The sequence below is a fragment of the Bos taurus genome, chromosome 15 (assembly GCF_002263795.3).
Source record: "Bos taurus isolate L1 Dominette 01449 registration number 42190680 breed Hereford chromosome 15, ARS-UCD2.0, whole genome shotgun sequence".
Taxonomy (NCBI): domain Eukaryota; kingdom Metazoa; phylum Chordata; class Mammalia; order Artiodactyla; family Bovidae; genus Bos; species Bos taurus.
In genome coordinates this window covers 55,909,306-55,930,771 of record NC_037342.1, presented here as the reverse complement: position 1 = coordinate 55,930,771, position 21,466 = coordinate 55,909,306, and the positions used below count along the sequence as shown (strand labels likewise).

Below are 21,466 nucleotides of genomic sequence, written 5' to 3'. Positions count from 1 at the left end.
CCCTATTATGTTCTGTACATTTTCTTTATTGATTTATCATCTCTTTGTTTTCTTCTCATCCTTAGAATGTAAGATCCAAGACAGTATGAACCAGAGCACAGATCCTGACTATCTTTTTCATTGCCAGATACCCAGAACTTTTGAACAGGGTCTGGCACACATTGAAACTGAAAGTCACTCAGTCGTGTCTGACTCTGCGACCCCAGAGACTATACAGTCCATGGAATTCTCTGTGCCAGAATACTGGAGTGGGTAGCCTTTCCCTTCTCAAGAGGATCTTCCCAACCCAGGGACTGAACTCAGGTCTCCTGCATTGCCAACAGATTCTTAACTTTCCCAACGAATAATGTATCTTTGACATAAAGAACCCAGGAGCAAAGCTGAATATCAGCATTTTGAAAATATACCTAACCAAAACAACCTTCTACTGAGGAGAGATGCAAATTTAGTTTTAATACTATCAAGAAAATAGTGTAAGATGCCCAGGCATTGATTCTAAAGTGGTAAAGTTTTTTGTCTTCCCTCACCCTCCTGCCCTTGTTCCATACAGCTGATCGCTATGAAAAAGTCTCTGGTGGGGTCAGAATTTTAGTTCAGCTCTAGCTGTGACTTGCTGTGGACCTCTGAATAAGTCACTTCCCTTCTTAAGCTTTAGTTTAATTTTGTGTAAAATAAGATCATTAGAAAAGATATGCTTTAAATATCCCTACAGATCTAAATTCTATGAATTCCATATACATATAGACCCCTTCAAAATAGAAGATACATTCATCTTGGGTACTCCTCTATCCTTACACCTAGCACAGTGCCTGGAACACAGAGGTCAAATAATCCATGTGGAATGAATGAATGAATAAAAGAAATATGGATTACCTGTCTACAAGGTACTTAACATTAAACATGCTGAATTTTTACAGAACATTTTTCAAGGAACTGCTGCAGACTTCCTTCACTCAAGTCAGTGGTATTTTACTGAATGAGTAAAAATCAATACTTTGGGTCAAAGCTAAGCATAACTACTGAGACCTGAAAATAAATGTTCTAACAATCTGTTAGTGATGATTATAACAACAGGAGCTATCCTTATTGAGTATTACTCTATACAGGACACTTAACCAGATATTTACTCAATCCTCAAAACAACTCTTTGAACTGTTATTGTTTCCCCTTCATCACAGGAACAGAGGTTAACTGTTGCCCAAAGCCACAAAGTAGGTAAGGATTATGGGATTCAAATCTAGATATTTCTGTCTCCAAAAGCTTGGTCCTTAATGCTGCTCTTCCCTCTGACACAGTGACACATCAACCTAGCATATAGTAAACGCTAAAAATTAGCTCAGTATTCTTGCAGAGAACCTACTCATTAGCTATCATCTTTGATACATGAAGCAAATTACATTTTCACCCCTGTTCATGAAGTAGAGAAAATAATTTCCACATAAGCTATTCAAAATAATTTTCAATTTAGCAAGTATATGAACTTAAAGAACTTAAACTCCCAGGGGCCACAGTAAATTTTAGTAAAAATAGGAATAGCTATCATATATTGGGCAATCACGACAAGCCAGGTACTGTGCTAAGTGCTTCATCTCAACTTTATATACTCCTTATGCCAATCACGTAAAGTAGGCATTCCTTATTCCCATTTTACTGATGAGGAAACTAAGGCACAGGGAGGTTAAGTAGTCTTGCCCAAAGTCACATAGTGAATAGCAAAGCCACGAAACCTCCTTTTCCACCAAACCCTACCTCTTCAGTGGAGAAGGGCATGGCAACCCACTCCAGTATTCTTGCCTGGAGAATCCCATGGACAGAGGAGACTGGTGCAGTCCATAGGGTCGCAAAGAGTCAGACACGACTGAAGCGACTTAGCATGCAATGCTACCTCTTCAGGGGGAAAAAACATGTAACAAATCCATCTGGTCAACGATTATTTAGTTCACTGTTTTGACAGGAACAAAATGTTTGAATAATTCAATGGCCAGATCTATTTGCACTTAAGCATTTCCCCTATACTAAAATAAATCCCATCTGGGTTAATATCGGTCAATTTGCATTCTTTCATGGCTTGGGATCACAGGAAAGGCAAAATTTACTACAGAATAGTCTAAGTCACACAATATAGTACAATAAATACTACCATCCATAGTAAATACTAGATTATCCACATTTCAATAAATCCAAATTCTCAATTAACTAAAATGTGCTGCTCTGATACCTTCCAAGCAAAAAATAACAAATGTCAAGAAAAAAACCTGGAACCTTGCAAGGAGAGAGGGAAATAAAACACAACTTCTAAAAGCTAGTCTGGACCCAGTAACTCTTCAGTCTGGATTATATATGATAACAGATGAGTTTTAGAATGAAGGGAATGTGAGGCATAGGAAAATCTACTGTCAATGAACAATCCATCATGTTCACTAGCCTGTACTTACCAAGACAGGAGAGTAACCATAATAAGATTTTTCAATAATATAATGATTGAAATAAAAAGCAAAGCTTTATGGTTAGTCCCAAGTTAGTTATAAAATTAAATTACTAAGAAACATTCTCTTACAACATGGTTCTCTAGACATTTCAGTTAATTAAGGTTTTATAGTGCTGAAAACCATAAATTTGGATCAAGATCAAGAACTGTGTTTCTACAGGGGTCTCTAAAATTAACTTGAAATAGGAGTACAATCCAGTTATATGCCAAGAGTACAAACTACTTCTACTCTGGGCAAAGACTGAGAAGCCCAAACTTTGACCTGGAAAGTTGCTGATCTTGCAGGTTGACTGCTGAGTCAACACTGGCAAGTGTGGCTTGCATCTACGAATCAAGTGGACACTGGGGCTCAGGGCCCTCGACTGTCTCTAAGGTGTACTGTTGTGATAATATCTATCCATTTTCTAGGACTCTGTTTCAGAAAATAATTATAAACTTGTATATTTGTAATAGGTAATAAACCAAATTTGATAATCTCTCTGCTATTTTGGCTTGACTCTTCCTGTGACATCCCAAAACACACCAAACCCACAACCCTCAAGACACCCAAGATTTCTTGTGTTCCTTCTGATTCTTACCTGGATGATAATTTCTGCTGGGCTCTCTTCAGCTTTCTTTTGGCCTACATTCTGAATACGCATGAACTGGCCTGTCGCAGGCACTCCTGGTGCATCGATTTTCCTTGTCGTTAGGGGAGGGCCAACAGCAGATGGACTTGAACAGGACTCTCTACATTTCTGTTGCTGGGGAGTGGAATTCGCCATCCCTGCCACCACCACATGGGTGGAGGGTAATGATCCTGCTTCACCAGTGAGCACACCAGTGGCAAGAGCCTTCTTTGGGGGATCCACTACCAAATGCTCTACATTTGTATCAATCTGAGCTTCCATCAAAGACATTTTCAAAATGTCTGACACTGCTGTCTTCTCAGAGGCCTGAATGGGAGATATGCTTGTAACTGGTGATGTCAACTTAGGCACAGAACTGCCACCAGTTATCTTTGTAACTGTGGGAGGCTGGCGCCCCTCAAAAGTTATCTTTGTAACAGAGGATCCTTGGGTTATAATTGGCTGCTCCACCTGAAAACAAATTGGGGTTGTGTGTGTTACAGCTACATATCTTTGAGAAAACCTATCAAACACCCCAGATAATAATGGCAAAAGAAACATTTGTGCTGTATACTAGGAAGATATTTTGAAGCTTGGTGTTTCAATAAGAGGGCTGATGGGAAAGTATCTGGTTACCTTTAAGAAAACTAGTGAAAGAGGAGGGGTCAAAAGAACCTTTGTTCAGCCAGCCAAGGTTCATAGCAGTAAAGGAAAAAAAGTCACAGCAGCCTTGTTTTCCTTGGGATTTACATCCCCACACAGTATACCTTAAACCCATCTCAAATCATTTCATATAATCTTCAGTTTTTTAAAATAAAAGTAGGGTTTTTTCAATCTTTTGCTTCAAAATACGTTTATACAAACATATTCTATATATATATATATATATATATATGTATTTATAACACACACATATACACATACATCACTCCAAAGCCACTAATTTTCCCTAATATAATTTTTCTTTTCAATATTCACAGATAATTCCTCTGAAATCTCGAAGATAAATTTATTAACCAAATGGTGGTGGTGTAAACTACAAAGGAAGACGGTCAATGAAGCTCCTTAAAAGACTGTAGTTTACTTATTAGCATTATTGCCACAGAAATAAGAGCTTACAAGCATGGAGATAAATACTTTATGCCTAAAAAATAAAAATAATTTAGGTATATCTATGCATTATTGATCAATGCTGAAGTTATTTCATTAAAAACTGCCTGGAAATTCAAGTTCTGAGTGCTATGCTTTTTTTCTTCCTATATTAATGCGTACATTTCTTCCCTAATGTCAACCTTCTGATGGAGTAAAGTAATACCAGCGTAATGAGGCTTTTGAGTTTCCTCTTGCCAGGAGAATGCACCGCTAATCACGACAGGGTTGTGATGTTTTCATTTTTTTCCGTGAACAGAGAAGTTTAACTTTGCATGCTATCAATATTCCGTTACCTGGCTTGCCGGCTGTTTCTCTGAAGAGGCTGGGAGCGGCATTTGGCTCTGGGGGGTTTGGGGTTGCACGTAGATTTTTGGTTGGTTCGGAGCCTGCTGCAGTTTAGGGAGCTGCTGCGTGGTTTTCACTGCAAGCACCTGTACTACAGTCTGTGGGGGCTGTGCCATTAAGGTAGGAAGCTGCCTGTCTTTGGCCACCATGGGATGCTGTGTGTGCTGCACATCTGGCTTGGGCTGTGCTTGTTCTTGCTGGAGAGGGGTGAGTTTTTGATGCCTGATGGAAAGCTGGGGCATTTGCGGGAGTTTGTGCTGGAGCTGGTCTGCCTGCAGGTGGATGGTCTGCTTCTGTTTAGTCTGGAAGCACTGCAGAGTTTTCACTTGCAGCTGAGTCTGTTCCAGCTGTGGCTGGCTAAGTTTCTGCGGCTTAGCTGACTGTGACTGAGTCAGGGCAGATCGATAAAACAGACCTGTCTGAGGGTCTAAAGTGTCCATCTCTTCAACCTCGCCCTCCTCAGTTCCAAGTTCCTCGCTGTGTTTGGTAAAAGCAGTGTGACTGCTTAATGCCTAAGTAAAAAAGGCACAAAGTAAGAATGAAATAAGAAAAACACCTATATTGCTACATTTTCCTCAAATTGGAAAAGACTTGATTATGAGAATCATTCAAAATTTTCAGAAGGGAGAACCTAAGAAGACCAAAAAACTCTCAAGGTCTCTAAATCTAAAGGCAGCCTTAGATTGAGACTCTTAAAATTTCAACTCTTAGACATTAAGTACGGCAAAAACTGGCAAATGCACTGCAGTAAGAAAACTCTCAGAGGGCCCAGAACTTAAAAGGTAAGAAAAATAAGGATGCTCTGTAAGCACAGCACAAGATGGGAAAAGAAAAGGGTCCCTGGCTCAGGACACAGCTCCAGAGCTGTTCATCTGTCCAAAGGAAGAACGCAGCAACCCAGAAGTGAGGTATCTAGAGAAAATCCAAGGTTCAGAGATGCCCACTTGTGCTGTGCACCCATTCAGCACAGTCCAGGAGGCAGGCATTGTCTGAGGGCCATGCCCATCCCAGTCTCCACAGAGGGCCTCTTTGCTAAGGGTGGAGACGGGTGGCCAGGCCTACCAAGGTCTGAGTGATCTGCCCTCTGCCCCAGCCCTCCTCGCCCAGGTTCCACGCCCACCAGGCAATGGCTTTCACACACCCGGCTCCCTCCCAGGAGGGAAGGAAACTGTGGCAGCAATAAGAGCACTCCTGTCAGGAGAAACAGAGATGGCCTGATGTCAGTTCTAACAGCGATGGGAGGCAGCAGCAATCTTGAGTGACATGGTTAGAGCCAGCTGTCCGACCTCCCCGGGTGTCTTGAGAAAAGTCAATGTCAGGACAGCCAGATGAGGGCCAGACTCCAGGCTGAGAGCTGACACCCAGCAAAATCTCTGGCCATCTGGTTTCCCTCAGTGACAGAAGATCCACCCCAATCCCATCCTTCCCACTGCTTTGTCAAATGCTACACATCTACTTAAACTTTAAAACTTTGAGATTCAATTGAAACTCTCCCCTATCTCATAATGACCTTACATATACAGGTTTTTAATTCAACAATTTCTTCATGCCTTTTGAGTAGTTTGCCTGTAATTACGGTCAACTGCTACCAGTTGAGTAATGGTAATTTATGTGGCTGCTAATGATAAGTCATGCTTAAATCTGATATTTATGATATCACTTTATAATAGAGGCAGGATTCTTTAGATTTAAATCCTGGTTCTGCCATCCAGAATAGGTTATTTAATTTCTATGGGCATGAGTTTCCTCATTTGTAAGAGGGATGATACAATCACCTTGCAGGCTCATAGCAAGAATTAAATAAGTTAAAGCATTTAAAGCTCAAAGCACAGTATCTGGCACAAAATCAATATATCGATGTATTTTTTACCTTTTCCCCATTACCCTTGGTACCACATTTTCTGTTTTATATTAATTCATTTTCCTTCCTGTTGAGTCTCTCTTCCTCAATTGGTCACATTCAATAAAAGAAGTCAAATAATATTTACCTAGTTATTTTTAATGTTCCCATAAGGATTCATTATGAAAGCAAAAAGTAAAACAAATGAAAAACTCAGCATCAAACAGCTTAAGGAAGCCAACTTCTATTTCATTTGAAAATCTTGCCTCAGTGATAAACCCTTCCATAACAAGAAAATACATAGAAACAGTGAGCAATTCTGATATCATAGATTCATCTAGATAGCTTTACCCTTTTGAAATGTTAAGAGTTCACAGAAGATCCAAGAATACTATTTCTTAATTACTTTCTGGTGTTAAGACTCTCAGTTCATTTCCTTTACTCACCCCTCACAGATGAAAAGAACTACACTAACACTCTTTAACTCAGTTATTTCCCCTCTTATAATAGGAGATGAAACTGAATCTTATTTCAGGAAGGAAGTGGCTACAGAAGGTAGAAGGAAAAAGCAGAGATACAACCTGCTGCATTATGTGGGTGATTGCTCCAGGGGAAGAAGCTGGGATGGACTTCACCACCACGGATGTCTGTGTTGCAGTCTGTGACTGAGCCACATGCTGGAGGAGGGTCCGCTGAGGCTGGGAAGGCTGTTGGGGCTGGGAGCGGTGGCTGACTGAAAATAGAGGAGGTGATGATATTTCTCCAGAAATCACCACAGCATCTGTAACCAGTAGTCATTTTAAACAACTGTCTGTGAGATTGCATCACAGAGAGAAAGTGTGGTACTAGGAGGCAGAAGACCAGAGTCTGCCCATTTATGAGCTGTGTAACTCTGAGAAAGTCACTTATCTTCTCTGAGACTCTGTGTCCTCATCTGTAAAATGGGAATAACAGAGCTATTATAAGGATGAGATGAGAAATGTATGTGGAAGCACTGTGAAAACTATTACCACAAAGGAGGAACAAATCCCTTAAAGCTATATCCTCCTGTGAGTTGTACTCTTTCTCCAGTGACCTTTACCCCATTAAGGTAACAAAACAACAATCAATTTCTGCAATCAAATCCTAGACTAATATTTTTAAGGATAATGAGACAGTACAAGTTTTTAACCTCTTGATCCCAGTTCTAAAGGTAATACAAAAACCAGAAGCATTCACTCCTTTATATACAAAAGACACTCTCTCATATCCTAAAGGTGATATGATAGGTCAAGGTGATACTACAGAAAGAGAACTGGATCAACAGTCACAACTGGATTCTGTCCCACTCTGCCACCAATCAGCTATGTGAATTTGAAGAGGTCACTTAAACTCTATGTTATTAATCTCTAAAGTTCAGAGGTTTTATTTTGTTTATTTTTGTTTTTTATTTTATAAATAAAATAAAATTTTATTTCTTAGAAGAGGACCAAATGAAGTAATGAATTGAAAATGGTCCTTAGATTGTTAAGTACCAAAATATAAAGTTAACAAAATAACAGAAAAGTTAGTGTTCTTTCATCTTCTCAAATTCAGCTCATCCAAAACAAATGAGTAAGAGTACAGTTCAGGAAATAATTCCACCTCTTAGTCTCTTGCTGGAAGGTCCCATGGAGTAAACTATACATTTAAACTACACATCTATGTTGATGCCAAACTATCACTTTTAATCAGCCTCAATTTCAACTTTTTAAACAGTATAAATACTCAACACTTCTTACTCTACAGAGCTTTAAAAATGTCTATAGTTACTGGAAACCAACTTTTTGAATCAGAAACAGATAAAAATAAATCTGTAAAATTAGCTAAGGATTTTGAGAATATCAAAACCTCTCAGTAATCCATGGTTCTAATTCTCATATATCTTGATCTACAATTTCAAGTAGTAGTGGTTCCATACTTAGAAAAGTCACAGTCAAATGCCCAAGGAAAAGATGATCACTACAAAATCAATGTAAAAGTGCCACTGTCAGTATAGAACTTTAAAACTATCTAGTGAAATACAAATAAGCTTCATTTTTATAACACATTTTATCTATATTCAAAAATGCCATTTTTCTTTTTTTTTTTGAACATTTTTCTAATATTTATTTATTTGGCTGCACTGGGTCCCAATACTGCATGCAGGATCCTCGATCCTCGTTGCAGCATGCAGGACCTTTTTAGTTGCAGCATGTGGGATCTAGTTCCCTGACTAGGAATTAAACTCAGGCCTCCTACACTGGAAGCTCAGAGTGTCTGCCACTGGACCACCAAGGAAGTCCCACCATGCAGTTTTTCTATTGTTGCTATATATACGCCTACATGTGATATGAGGTTACAGGCAGCACCACTAGTACTCTTTTGTAAATGCACTATAGTATCTTATTGCATTTCACAAGAAGCTTTATATATACATTTTAAATTATATGAGTTAATACAATCTTTCATATGTGCTCAACGAAACTGGAAAAAATGGAGTCATAGTTTGTATTAAAATAACAAATACTGAAATCATTTATAGTACAACTAAGAGAAAAAAATCATATTAATAATATTAAAACTAAGCAAGCAAATCAATGAAGCTTTTTACTGATAGAAGCATCATCAGAAATGAATGACATTTGAAAAATAATATATACAATTTCTGATGAAATTATTAGATTATATGCAACATTTTTACTGCCCACACTAATATTCATAATTATTACATTTATTAAGAAATGAAGTAGATTTCATAGATGATCAACTGAAACCATTTAAGAATAATCCTCAAGATACTATAAATTCAAAATACTAAAATCTCTTCATAGTAATTCTCCAGAGTGTAGGTAAGTTAAAGAAAAATAACATCCACTGCAGAATAATACAAGAGGGTCAGGAAGTTGGCTTTGAAGTAAAAAAAAAAAAAAAAACCACTCAGTGAGGCTGAAGATATGATGGGAGAAGATTATAGAAGGGAGGTCACAGAGTAGATATTTGGAAAACAGCTGAAGTGACCTTTAACTGGGCCATGAAACACCATAAAACAGTCACTTATTTCTTTAAACAACTCTTATTTTTCCAATGTCAGACTGCTCATTTCTGAGAAAGAATCCCACTACTCTGCAAAAGGAAAGTCTCTCTCCCTTTTACTGAGTAGAGCTTACCTTTCCTCTACCAGATCAGAGTAGAGCGCATCCATTAAGTGGTTTGCCCCCAAAACAATCATCTTTTATCTTCAGTTACTTTTGCTACAAATGGATGCACACCACTTACCTAGAAGGGGAAAAGCAACCTCTGTCCCCTCATCAGTGCGTTCTGAAAAGGATAAGTAAGGGAAGATATCATAGGTCTTTTTATCTATTTACCGTTTGATAATCTAGTCTATCCCCAGAGGTTATTATTGATTTTCCCAACATACTGCCCTCTGCTTTTTGCTAAGTATCTCTAAAGAAAGATGCTAGATAGCTTTACATAATTTTTAATTGGATTTTCCCTTTTGGCAATTTTAATCCATTAGTCTTAACAATATCTCCCAAAATTATGCCAAAAAATTCCCTTTCCACTTTGGTATTTACATCCTTCAAATACTTGCAACTTTTTGTTCTCTTATGCTTAAGAAAACAGAAGACAGGTGTTCTTTATATACTGCCTCATAAGTCATCTCTCCTAAGCCCTAATTATTCATGTTACTACTCTCTGAATTCCTCCAAATCTCAAAGTAATAGAGGGCCCCAAACAGAAAGCAGTATTCCAGGTGTGGTCTCACCAGAATATGAACGAACCTATTATCCTTCCTGCTCCACTTCTCTACATATGCCATCCAAAAACATCATCAGTGTTTTTGCTGCCAGACCACATAAATACCTAACGTGTTTTCCATCACAACTCTTAACTATTTACAAGGATTTAAAATTTTCCACATATTTTCTTTACATTAAAAAGGGGGAGGAGGGTTGGATTTTATACTTTCTTTCACCCTTGACCCACCTCCCCTTCCCAAAACTAAAAAATTCAAATGTATATGAGTACTTATTCCCCCATAAAAGATATTCTATCCTCTCACTACTGGTGCTGCCTGATGTTCACAGATATTCTTTAAGGCCAACTACAGTTTTATATTACTTGCAAACTTTGTAAAATCTATCAATTTTCTCCCTCTAATCATTAAAGGCAGGGTAAATCCCAAAGACAATGTGAATCTGTTCTGAGAGAAAACTGGAAGAGATCGAGAAATATAAAAAATACATTTTCCCCCAATCATCACATGAAATCCAGAAAGGTAGCACTCCTACCTTAATACTACTTTTTAAAAGGACACCTACCAGTGGTGATGTATTCAGCAACTAGTTCTGACTCTACCACCGCAATTGATGGACTTTCAGGAGAATGTCTCTTTTCCTGGGTCATCTGAATAGGCACTGCCATTTGACTTAGGTCAATAGTGGGTTGTCTTGGTTTAGATTCCAATTTTTCCTTCACTGTATAAAAAAGTCAGGGGAAAAATTAACTTTATTATAAACAAGTACTAAAACCAGAGTTGTCCATGGAAAAATGAACAAGACCTCTGGGGTGCCACATGGGCAGTGACTAAGAAGATAGGAAGTTGAAAACAAAAGCACAGACTACTGGATGGCTATAGAGTGCACAACTTGTGCAAGCATACTCAGCAGCACAGCAAGAACGCAGAGGTGTTCAGACTAAAATCTGCCCCTATTATCACTAGGCCAAACAACTGGATCTGTTTCCCTTGTACATACATCCCTTTAGAACACTTCCTTTACCCTTAGTCAAGGCAGTACCTGGTATTCTTCAGTTCACCAACCTGAAAACAAAGGGTGAGTAAGCACTACTCAGCATTATTTGCTCCAGGACACAACTGCCCAGAAGAGCACAACACAGTGACCAGTTTAATTTGATCTATTAAAAATTCAAGATAATTCCCAAAGAATTGTTACATTTTTATGACTCTTGAAGGATAAAAATATTCACTGTTAGGAAAATATGTTCCTGCAAAAATGTCTATGGAATGGTCTGGAATCAAGAATGGTTTCCATGGATAGAATAACTTTCTAAATTATCACTTTTTCTACAAAATTATTTGGTTTCCACCCTCTATAAGGCATTAACGGAAATAGTTGAGTATGTTAAAGACAAGGAGCTAAGGAAATGCCTAAAGCCAAAAATAACACCAATAAAAAAATCAAAGACTTAAAATAAATGCTAGTATTCTTTGGGTAGTGTAGAGTGGATGTTACAACAAACAGTAAGTAATTAAGTCCAGTAAGCAATCATTCAGATTGTTCTCACCAAGCATAAAATGTGATAAAATCAAGATAATCATTTAAAGAAAGTAAAACAAAACCAAAGGAATACAAAAGTCACCCCACAAGTAGAGAGGACACTGAATTGGGAATCAAAAGACATGGAATCTCACTCTGCCACTAGCCAACTGGATAACCTCTCTAGGTCTCAGTATGTTTATCCATAATGAAACGAATGGACGAGATCATCACTAAGGTCCCCTAAGAACTCTGACAATATCTGATCTATTATAATAGAAAAGTCAGTATAACTAACACAGTTTTGCCTAGAGTTTATAGAAGATATTTAATAACTGGAAATACTGATTGGATCTTGCTAAATGAGAACAGCTTTGCATGGAAGCTCAGGTTGTTATATTATACAAAGAAGTATGAAGATAAAAAAACAAATTAGAATGTTAGCAAGGCCCTTAATGTTTTATGACCACAAAACTGCTCCACCAATATCAAGCAGGATGGCAGGGGCCCTCCAATTTGCCTTCTACTATTCTTGAATAGAATTGGCAAATGTACTGCATTTATCTTTGTGCTTAGAAATCGATAGACCTACTCCTTTCTGGTGACAAAAGGCAACAGGATTGTCCACTTTAAGCTGGAGAGAGAGAAGAAAAGAACTGTGCTGTTTTTTCTTCTTTCTTCTGATAGAAATGATAGACTACAGTCTGTCTATCCTTCAGTATTCCTGTGAACATCTTAATGAACTGACAAGTAAACAGACTGAACCAATGATTATAGACAAGTCCAGAGGGGGGAAATGTGCTCAAATAATAACAAAGAAAATATAACAGTAGTAGTACTTTAGCACAACCCATCTCTAGAGAAAACATGCTTCATTCAGCTGAGCATGTGAATTCATACCTGTTGTCTGTTGGAGTTCTAACAGAGCTTTGATTGTTGAAGTAGCTGATTGTGATTCACTGGATACATCCTGATAAATTATGGTGGGGCTAGTCTCCATTGCAATCTCATGTTCTGACCAATCCTGACGCCGGGAAGCAATTACATGAACTACAGGCTGGGAATCTGTTTTATATTAGTTAAAAAAAAAAAACCCTATAAACAAAGTTTCTCTTAAAAAAAAAAAAAAAAAAAAACAATTTGTTCTTTTTAAAAAATCTTTGTTTTACTACAAACTTCATGCTTTATCTCCCCAAAAAGACTGTAAGCTCCCAGAGGGCATAATGTCTTTCATGTCTATATTCACTTATTCATTCATTCATTCATTCAACAGACTGGGCACCTATGTGCCAGTCTACATTTGGCACTGGATATAAAAGAGCTCACAGAATAATCAAAGGATGCTCAAGAAGCACACAATCTGGTTGGAGAGACAGACATGTAAAGAGACAAATTACAATTCAATGTTATAACTGCTATGATAAATAGGTGTGCATTTCTGTAGGTGGGTGCATGTCCACGTACCATAAGAACGAAATGCGGTATGAGTCTTATTTTCCCCAATGCACCTAAAAATGTGTTCTGTATTACAACCTGAGCATTCAGTCAACACTTACTGGAATTACTGAAAGGAAATCCTGTCCACTGACAAGAAAAATGGATAAATGATCTAGAAGCAGCATGATATAATAGGACACATATAACATTCAGAATTCAAAGTCTTAGGTTACAGTCCCAGCTCTAGCAATTACCAGCAAGTTGATTCTTTGGGTCTTAGTATCATTATTTCTAAAATGGCAACACTAAAATTACCTCTCTACCTCACAGGATTTCTGAGGATATAATGAAATAATATATGTAAAAGAGCTTTATAAACTATGAAGGACAATAGAAATGTTTTATTTTTGTTGTTGTTGTTCTGGTTGTGGCCTGAAAATTTCTCAATTCTAAGCCTTTTTGTTAGTTTCAAAATAAATTATAGCCCTAACTAACTCAAGGCTTATTATATTCATGCTATGTAAGTATGCATGTAAATATTAGACACATAAAATCAAACAACAAATTATTTGAGTTTTCCATCTACAGAATAAGTAGATGGAATAAGTAGTATAAGTGTAGTATACTACACTATTGTTAAGTTCTTAAACTCCTTGGTCCAAGATACCACAAAGAAATTACATAGGCTATAAAAGCATGACTCCTACTCCCAAGTTTAGATTCTAATGGAGGAGACATAAAACGTGTGTGTGTGTGTGTGTAGCTTTGTATCCTGAGATAAAGTCAAATGATTAGGGCAATTATATAATAGAAAGAAAAAGACTACTATGAGTTGGAATGGTCAGTGCAAGTATCACAGAACGTAATTCATGCAGCCCCAAAACCAAGAATAAGTACAACTTAAGTTCACCCTTCTATGAATTTTATATTTTTGAAAACCACAAAGTTGTTCAAAAAGGTTGAAGCAGCAGGAATGACTCTTCAAAAACAAAACAAAACCAAAAAACCTATCTTCCCCCCAAAACAAAATCAATATACAAAATATCTGGAATTTTTATTTACCATAAAAACAAAACTGTATTTCTGCTCCCTACCTTATCCTCTAAACTCTAGGTAGACTATATGCCACACCAGGGATGTACAATTTCCATTAAACTTTCAAAAAAAATCTAGATGATTGAAGAACAATATCATGTAGTAATATCAAAAGCTCTGTGAGGCCTACAGCAGTTTTTCTTTACTAATTCTAAGAGCATATATAAGAAATTAAACTTAAAGAAAACTGATCATATTAGGGAATCATTCATTTTATATAAACTTAGTTCTCAATTTTAAGAATCTCTCATGATGCTATAAGTACCCCTTGGTTAGGTACAAGGACCTATAGGCAAAGAATGACTTTGCAACCCAACTCTGTAAAATACACATATTAACTACCCAGAAGAAAGCAAAAACTGCATTGGTAGAGAGATAAGGTAACACAAGACTGAAAAAGAAAACACATTTCTACAAGGAGCACCTAATCAGACACATCAGCCCACATAACATCATCCCATAGGGACTGGGGAGACTGGTTTTTCTCTTTTTGCCCATACACAAAAAGTGCAGCTGACCATACAAAGCGTCAATGCAGCAACCACAATGGCTGTGACACAGAATGGGTGTGAACCTAAATATCAAAAACATTCCTTGAGTGATTTTCCTCTAGCTTAGACTAGCTAAATCTACTGCCTACCAAATCTGACGCTGAGGTCAGAGTGTAATGACTGAGACAGCAGGAGCCTGATACAACAGTTCCATTTGATTATGCAGTGTGCATCCATCCAGACTTCCCTACCTCTCTTGGGGATGGTGGCCTACTGACCCTCAGATATCTTTCCCCATAGGTCATTTAACAAGTATTTATCGGGCATATACTGTATGTTATGTACTAGAGATACACACTATACTGTTATACCCAAAGGCAAATTCAGGCATCTCTATGGAAGAAAGTCTCATATGTCTTTACTATAAAAAGCTTCTATCACATTTGCATAGAATTGTAAGACCTCTCTGGAGAAGGCAATGGCACCCCACTCCAGTATTCTTGCCTGGAAAATCCCATGGACGGAGGAGCCTGGTAGGCTGCAGTCTATGAGGTCGCTAGGAGTCGGACACGACTGAGTGACTTCACTTTCACTTTTCACTTTCATGCATTGGAGAAGGAAATGGCAACCCACTCCAGTGTTCTTGTCTGGAGAATCCCAGGGACGGGGGAGCCTGGTGGGCTGCTGTCTCTGGGGTCGCACAGAGTCGGACACAACTGAAGCGACTTAGCAGCAGCAGCAGCAGCAGTGGTAAGACCTCTCAGGCTTCCCTGGTAGCTTCCCTGCAGCTGAAAGAATCCACCTGCAATGTGGGTGACCTACGTTTGATCCCTGGGTTGGAAAGATCCCCTGGAGAAGGGAATGGCTACCCATTCCAGTATTCTGGCCTGGAGAATTCCACGGACTATGTATTAGTCCATGGGGTCGCAAAGAGTCAGACACGACTGAGCTACTTTCAACTTTCACATGGGACCTCTCAGCTAGAAAAAATAAAATCTAAAAGTATGTTTAATACTATCATCGATCTTATGTTAAAATCTTCAAAATATCACCACCAGTCCAGGAATCTAGCACTAAAGAACTCACTGTTTTCCAAGGTAATTTCCTTCCATCTTTGCACAGTTATGACAATTAGAAATTTTTCTTGTATGGAGTGGAAACAGGTCTTCTGATTGCTTCTCAACAGTTCTAGTTCTGCCCATGTACCTATCAAAGACCAATTCTTTTCCCTCTTCTATGTCACATTCCTTAAGATAACTGACAACAGTTCCTATGTCCCCCACAACCCAACCCAATCTTCATCTTCTCTTTTCTATAAATGTCCTGTTTCCACCTACTGTTCTTCATAAAAATGACTCCCAGATGCTGCACGCACCTAATCCATCTATTCTATACTAAAACCAAGATGTCTGTATCTTTTCCATGATGTAATAAGTATCTTCCCTCTGAAATACTGTCATAAAAAACAAGGCCCTCACAGTATTTAACTGCTTACACAGCTTTCCCCCAAATGTTCCAATGAACATTTTGCAAAAGAAGGGTTCCATGCTCAAAAAAGTTGGGGGGCATTTTATATTATATATGCCATTCTTCATCTTTCACAATATATATCACCACATAATGACTCTGAAAAGTTCTGCAATAAGTATTGGTATGTTTTGCTTAACCTTCATTCATTCCTTACCCTCACCATAACCTGCTGAGATCATGAAGCTTCTGGAAAAATCATCCTAGAAAAAAAGTTACTTAAAACAATGTCTTTATAGGATGCATTTTCATATTTGCTTCATTCATGTTCCATCTTAAATCACTACCTTTGGTTTTGTCTCCTTTTTCTCTTCCATTTTACTTCACATAATCTTATATTCTAGTCTACTTAAAACCTTTTTTGGAAACAAAGTTTTGCTTTTAACGTTTTTTTCTCTCTTTAAAAAAAAATATGGAACCCAATAAGCCAAATAACCTTGTTCCCAAGTGAAAAAGAGAAAAAAAGAAGATCCAAATAGGAAGGAAAGCTGAAGAGCTGTGGAAGGTATGTGGCCCAATTTTCATTTAGCGACCTAGGTAAGTATGACCCTGAACTATTAGTTGGTCATCTAGCTGTCTATCAGTATGTAAAAATACTTCAGGTGTACAGCACTTAACCCACTAGGTTAGGAGAAACCCCAGAAAGGAAAAAATGTTTTGGACTCAGGAAACAAAAATGAATTTATAAGGCTGAAGCTTGACCCTGTGCCACAGTTGCTGTTACAGTTGCTGTTTTGTTTGTTCATTCAGAGAAACTTTTACTGAGTGTCTACTTAGAGCTAGTTAACCTCTTCACTAAATACTGAATATACAGAGATGAGTACGATGCTTGCCTCTAAGAAGTTAGTAGCCTAGTGGAAAAGAAAATAATTATATTAAACAAACAAAAAAAGTACAAAATAAAATGATCAATGATAAACTAGCTGGTAGTACAAAGCAATTTTGGAAGCCTAGTATAGAAGGAGTAATGAACCCTCCCAGGGTGATTAAGGAAAGTGCCATAACAAGGTGAAGATGAAGGTCGCTATTCTAGCCTGTGAGAAGACAGTTCAGAAATAATGTATAAGGCCTAAACTGCTTCTCCTTTCAGGCAGGGAATGGTGGGAAAAGTTTAGAAACCACAAGTAGAATCAAGGAAACCTTTGGCATAAAAAGACATCTTTATTCTAAGACTTGTATAAAGGAAGTCACTAGAAAAAGGATATGAAGTCGAGAAAAGTCGATCTATTCTTACAGTAGAATGCCAACTATCAACTAGGTAACAAATAATAGACTTTAGAAAATTATCACTGGATGCTAAAACTAGCAGATAAAGATGAGGGATATGATATTTATATAGTTTCAAACCATCTCCCCATATATTACCATTAATCTCAAAGGGACATATGGTAATTTCATAATGCAAAAAAAAAAAAAAGGCCGGGGGGAGGCATTAACCAAGAGATCAACATTAACATAACATCATCAATATTGGGACAAACTGACATCAGTGCCTTCTGATAAGATAAAGCTAAGAATACACTACATCTGTGGAATTCATGCTGAATCAAATGAGAAACATTAGACAATGCAACTAAATATAATGCATAATACTGATGTGGACTGTGGACTGGTGGTGGGGGTAGGTTGCTGTACTGGCAAAACTACAAAGGATTACATGATTGGACAGTTGATGACATCTGAATGGACTGTAGATCATAGAACTAAAACTTTAAATCGTGATTTTGATAACTGTATTTTAGTTATGAAGAGACTAACCCTTAAGAAATATAAGCCAACAAATATATAAGTATTTAGAGATAAAAGGCATGACATCTACAACTTGTTCTCAAATGGTTAAAAATTTCAAAAATTATAAACACACAGGGGGCGGCACAGAAAGAGAATCAACAACAAAGTAAATAGGGCAAAATGTAAATAAGTGGTGAATATAGTAAAAGACTATACACAGAAGTTCTTTTTATTCCTGTAACTTTTTATAAATTTGAAATTACATGAAAAGTACTAAACAGAGGTGGGCTAAAAACTACAAAAACAATATAAAGGAAAAAATGGGCTGTTATATAGTGCTTATATTCCCAGTAGGTATGAAAACCAAACTTGAGTCTTAGACTTAACAAAACCTTTATCCCTTTCTTATAACACAGCATATACATTCCCACAGCATATATAGTCCCTTGTCTTTGGAGAATGTACTAAGAAACTATACAGTGAAATGGGGAGAGGAGTAAATGAAGATTATAAAAATTGGCTTTAGGGACCTCCCTGGTGGCCCAGTAGTTAAGAAACCACCTTGCAAGGCAGGGGACATGGGTTTGATCTCTGGTCAGGGAATGTCACAACTACTGAGCCCACATACTCTGGAGCCTTGTGCCACAACTAAAGAGTTGTGCAGCACAACGAATATTCTGCAGGACACAATTAAGACCTAGCACAGCCAAATAAAAAGCAAATAAATAAATATTTTTTTAAACTGGCTTTATAGTTAACTATATTAGATATTCCTCTTTGGTGATTTTTTTCTGTATTACAAAATATTTTAAAAAGAAGTAATATGCAATGAGAGATAAATAACAAAAATAAAAATAAATGATGCCACATATAATAACAGATCAAAGAGCAAGAAATTTATACTCAATCACTTCCAAAAATAGTCAAACTTTTATCCTTTTCTTAGAATGAAAACTAAAGGCTCCCTAATGAAATGGCATGTTAGGGAAGTAATGACTGGCTTACAGCTCCCTTAGGGAAAAAACAGCAATTTCAAAGGTAACCTGAGCTTGTGTATATAGTTTACTGTTCAGGTTCCCATTTCAGCACCAATTCATAACCTAAACATTTTACCTGTCTTTTATGAAAATATTTCTCAAAGGAAAAAACAGCTGGAATTATTCAAATAAGTACAGACTTAAAAATAAAAGAGGAAAAAAGAATCTTATTGTTAGTTTAAGAATAGAATCTATACACATCAAATCAGTAAGTCTAAAAGAAACAGAGTAAATATCACCCCACTGTAACCAGACATAAACTGATTCATAACCAATATAGAATGATAAATTAAACCTTAGTAAATTGATTCAGAAAATATTACTATTACTAATAATACGCTGAAGAAAATTATCCATTTTCTAAAATGAGAGCCATACTGTTTGCTAAAATCAATATTTTAATTTATTTTTTTATCAATGAGTTTCCAAAGACCATTTCAAATGCTACCTCCTTCATGAAGCTTTCTCATAAAGCTTACTACATAGTATAAATTTAAAGATAAATGTTCAAATTGAATTAATGGAATAATTAGCAATATGAACCATTAGTAAGACTAATCTGGGATGATTCCACCAAAGAGTTAAAATAATAATGCCTGTACAATATGAAGAAACTGTATTGAAAAAGTGAAGGTGCTAAGAAAGCATTCCAGAGAGAATAATGTGGACGATGAGGAGAGGAAACAGAGTGAGTGAGGAATGATCAAAGAAAGATAAACAGTTCTGTTTCAATATATCAGAGCTTCTAAGTACAGGCATAAATATACTACCTGGGTGGTGACGGTAACTGACACACACACGGGTACTAGATCTGTTGTTGTTGTGCAGTTGCTCAGTCATGTCCAGCTCTTTGCAACTCCATGAACTGCAGCACGCCAGGCCTCCCTGTCCTTCACTATCTCCCTGAGTTTGCTCAAACTCATGTCCATTTAGTCAGTGATGCCATCCAACCATCTCATCCTCTGTCGCCCCCTTCTCCTCTTGTCCTCAATCTTTCCCAGCATCAGGGTCTAGATTTGTACAAAGTCTCAAAGTTTATGATCAATATGGGTGGTTAAGGTAACTGACAGACACAGGTACTAGATTTGTAGAAAATCTCAAAGCTTATGATCATTGAGTTTATTTCAATAAGTGACTCCCTAGAACAACATAATTAAAATAGCACTAACTATAACTAGTTTCCCTACTATGGAGCCTGGCTTCATATCACCTTCCTTATAATTAGGACAACCACACAATTATCATCTAAACTGGAACACCTATGAGAGTGAAAGAGAGTGCTATTATTATTCTAGAACAGAAATAAACTAAGACTTATTCCATGCAAACTGCAATGTATGAACACCCACATACAGCCCATTTATAGGCCTATCTCTGGCCACCATGATCCTTTCTCAAGGTTCAGCAAAAATCATTTCAAAAGGTACACTCACTTTCTTGCACACTTCTACTTACTCAAAGCAAACAAAAGGAATCACAGCTCTATCCAGTTTGATAATATCTATCTCCCCAAATCATCACCTAGTTTATGAATTATTTGATGAACATATGCCAGGCAAGAAAGAATGGTAAGCCTTACCAAAAACAAAATGTCTGCTCACATCAAACAAAAGACAATAAAATCAAAAGAAATGACAAGTCAAAGTATACATGTTTGTTTGAGATCCTTAGATTCAACTATTTTAGAACTAGGGCATTATCTCAGCAATAATTATATAAATCAGAAGTAAAATGGGTCTTACCTTGGGAACTTTGGGAGGACTCTGTAGAAGAGGAACTACTATCTGTATAACTCTGTGGTTCTTCCTTTCCTTCTTGAATAGATGAATTACCAGCCTCTGCCACCCTGGAGGCTTGTTGTAATGTTTCTGTGACCAGCTGCCTTGTTTGTTCACTAACAACTGTGGCCTGAAACGTCACTGGTTTGGGTTTAATAAGAACCTAGAAGACAAGTGGAAATACAACAGTATAAATTTTTGAGCATTTAAAATATGTTTAACTTCTAGATCATAATAAAACAAATATTTTCCTGACGTGGAAAACAGTACTCTGTCCATTTATTATACTTTGGGCACAGCATTGATCACCACAGACAAATTCAATCTATGAATCAATTATACCAGGCCACATATACAGTTCATGCTACAACAGTTACAATCCTGACAAGAGCCTTTGCTCTGTTTTTTCTTGCCTAAAATGACTTCAGGAATCATTTTACAATCTGCAGTTATATAGAAGAATGATAGCTACAAGCTAAGGACGGCAGAACAGAAAGACACAAGGAGCCTAGATTCCCAGGGGAAGTGTGTGTGTGTGAGAGAGATAGAATTTAAGTATTTGTGTATACTATACATAGTCAGCATAAGAGGAAAGATTTCCCGTGTGTGTGTGTGTGTGTGTGTGTGATAGAATTTAAGTATTTATGTATACTAT

General features: G+C 37.2%; 1 protein-coding gene across 15 annotated transcripts in view; it reads right to left on the bottom strand.

The window, feature by feature from the left end:
- The window catches only part of EMSY (EMSY transcriptional repressor, BRCA2 interacting), an 80,783-nt gene that overhangs the window by 2,906 nt on the left and 56,411 nt on the right, over positions 1-21,466 (bottom strand). For 8 of the 15 annotated variants that reach the window (XM_005216306.5, XM_005216312.5, XM_024975512.2 and 5 more), the window contains 7 exons: positions 20,776-20,974; positions 12,616-12,780; positions 10,759-10,914; positions 9,710-9,751; positions 7,015-7,166; positions 4,542-5,105; positions 3,067-3,567 (listed from right to left, as the gene is read on the bottom strand). In XM_005216306.5, the coding sequence (XP_005216363.1) occupies positions 3,067-3,567; positions 4,542-5,105; positions 7,015-7,166; positions 9,710-9,751; positions 10,759-10,914; positions 12,616-12,780; positions 20,776-20,974 (1,779 nt within the window). 15 annotated transcript variants of the gene reach the window in all.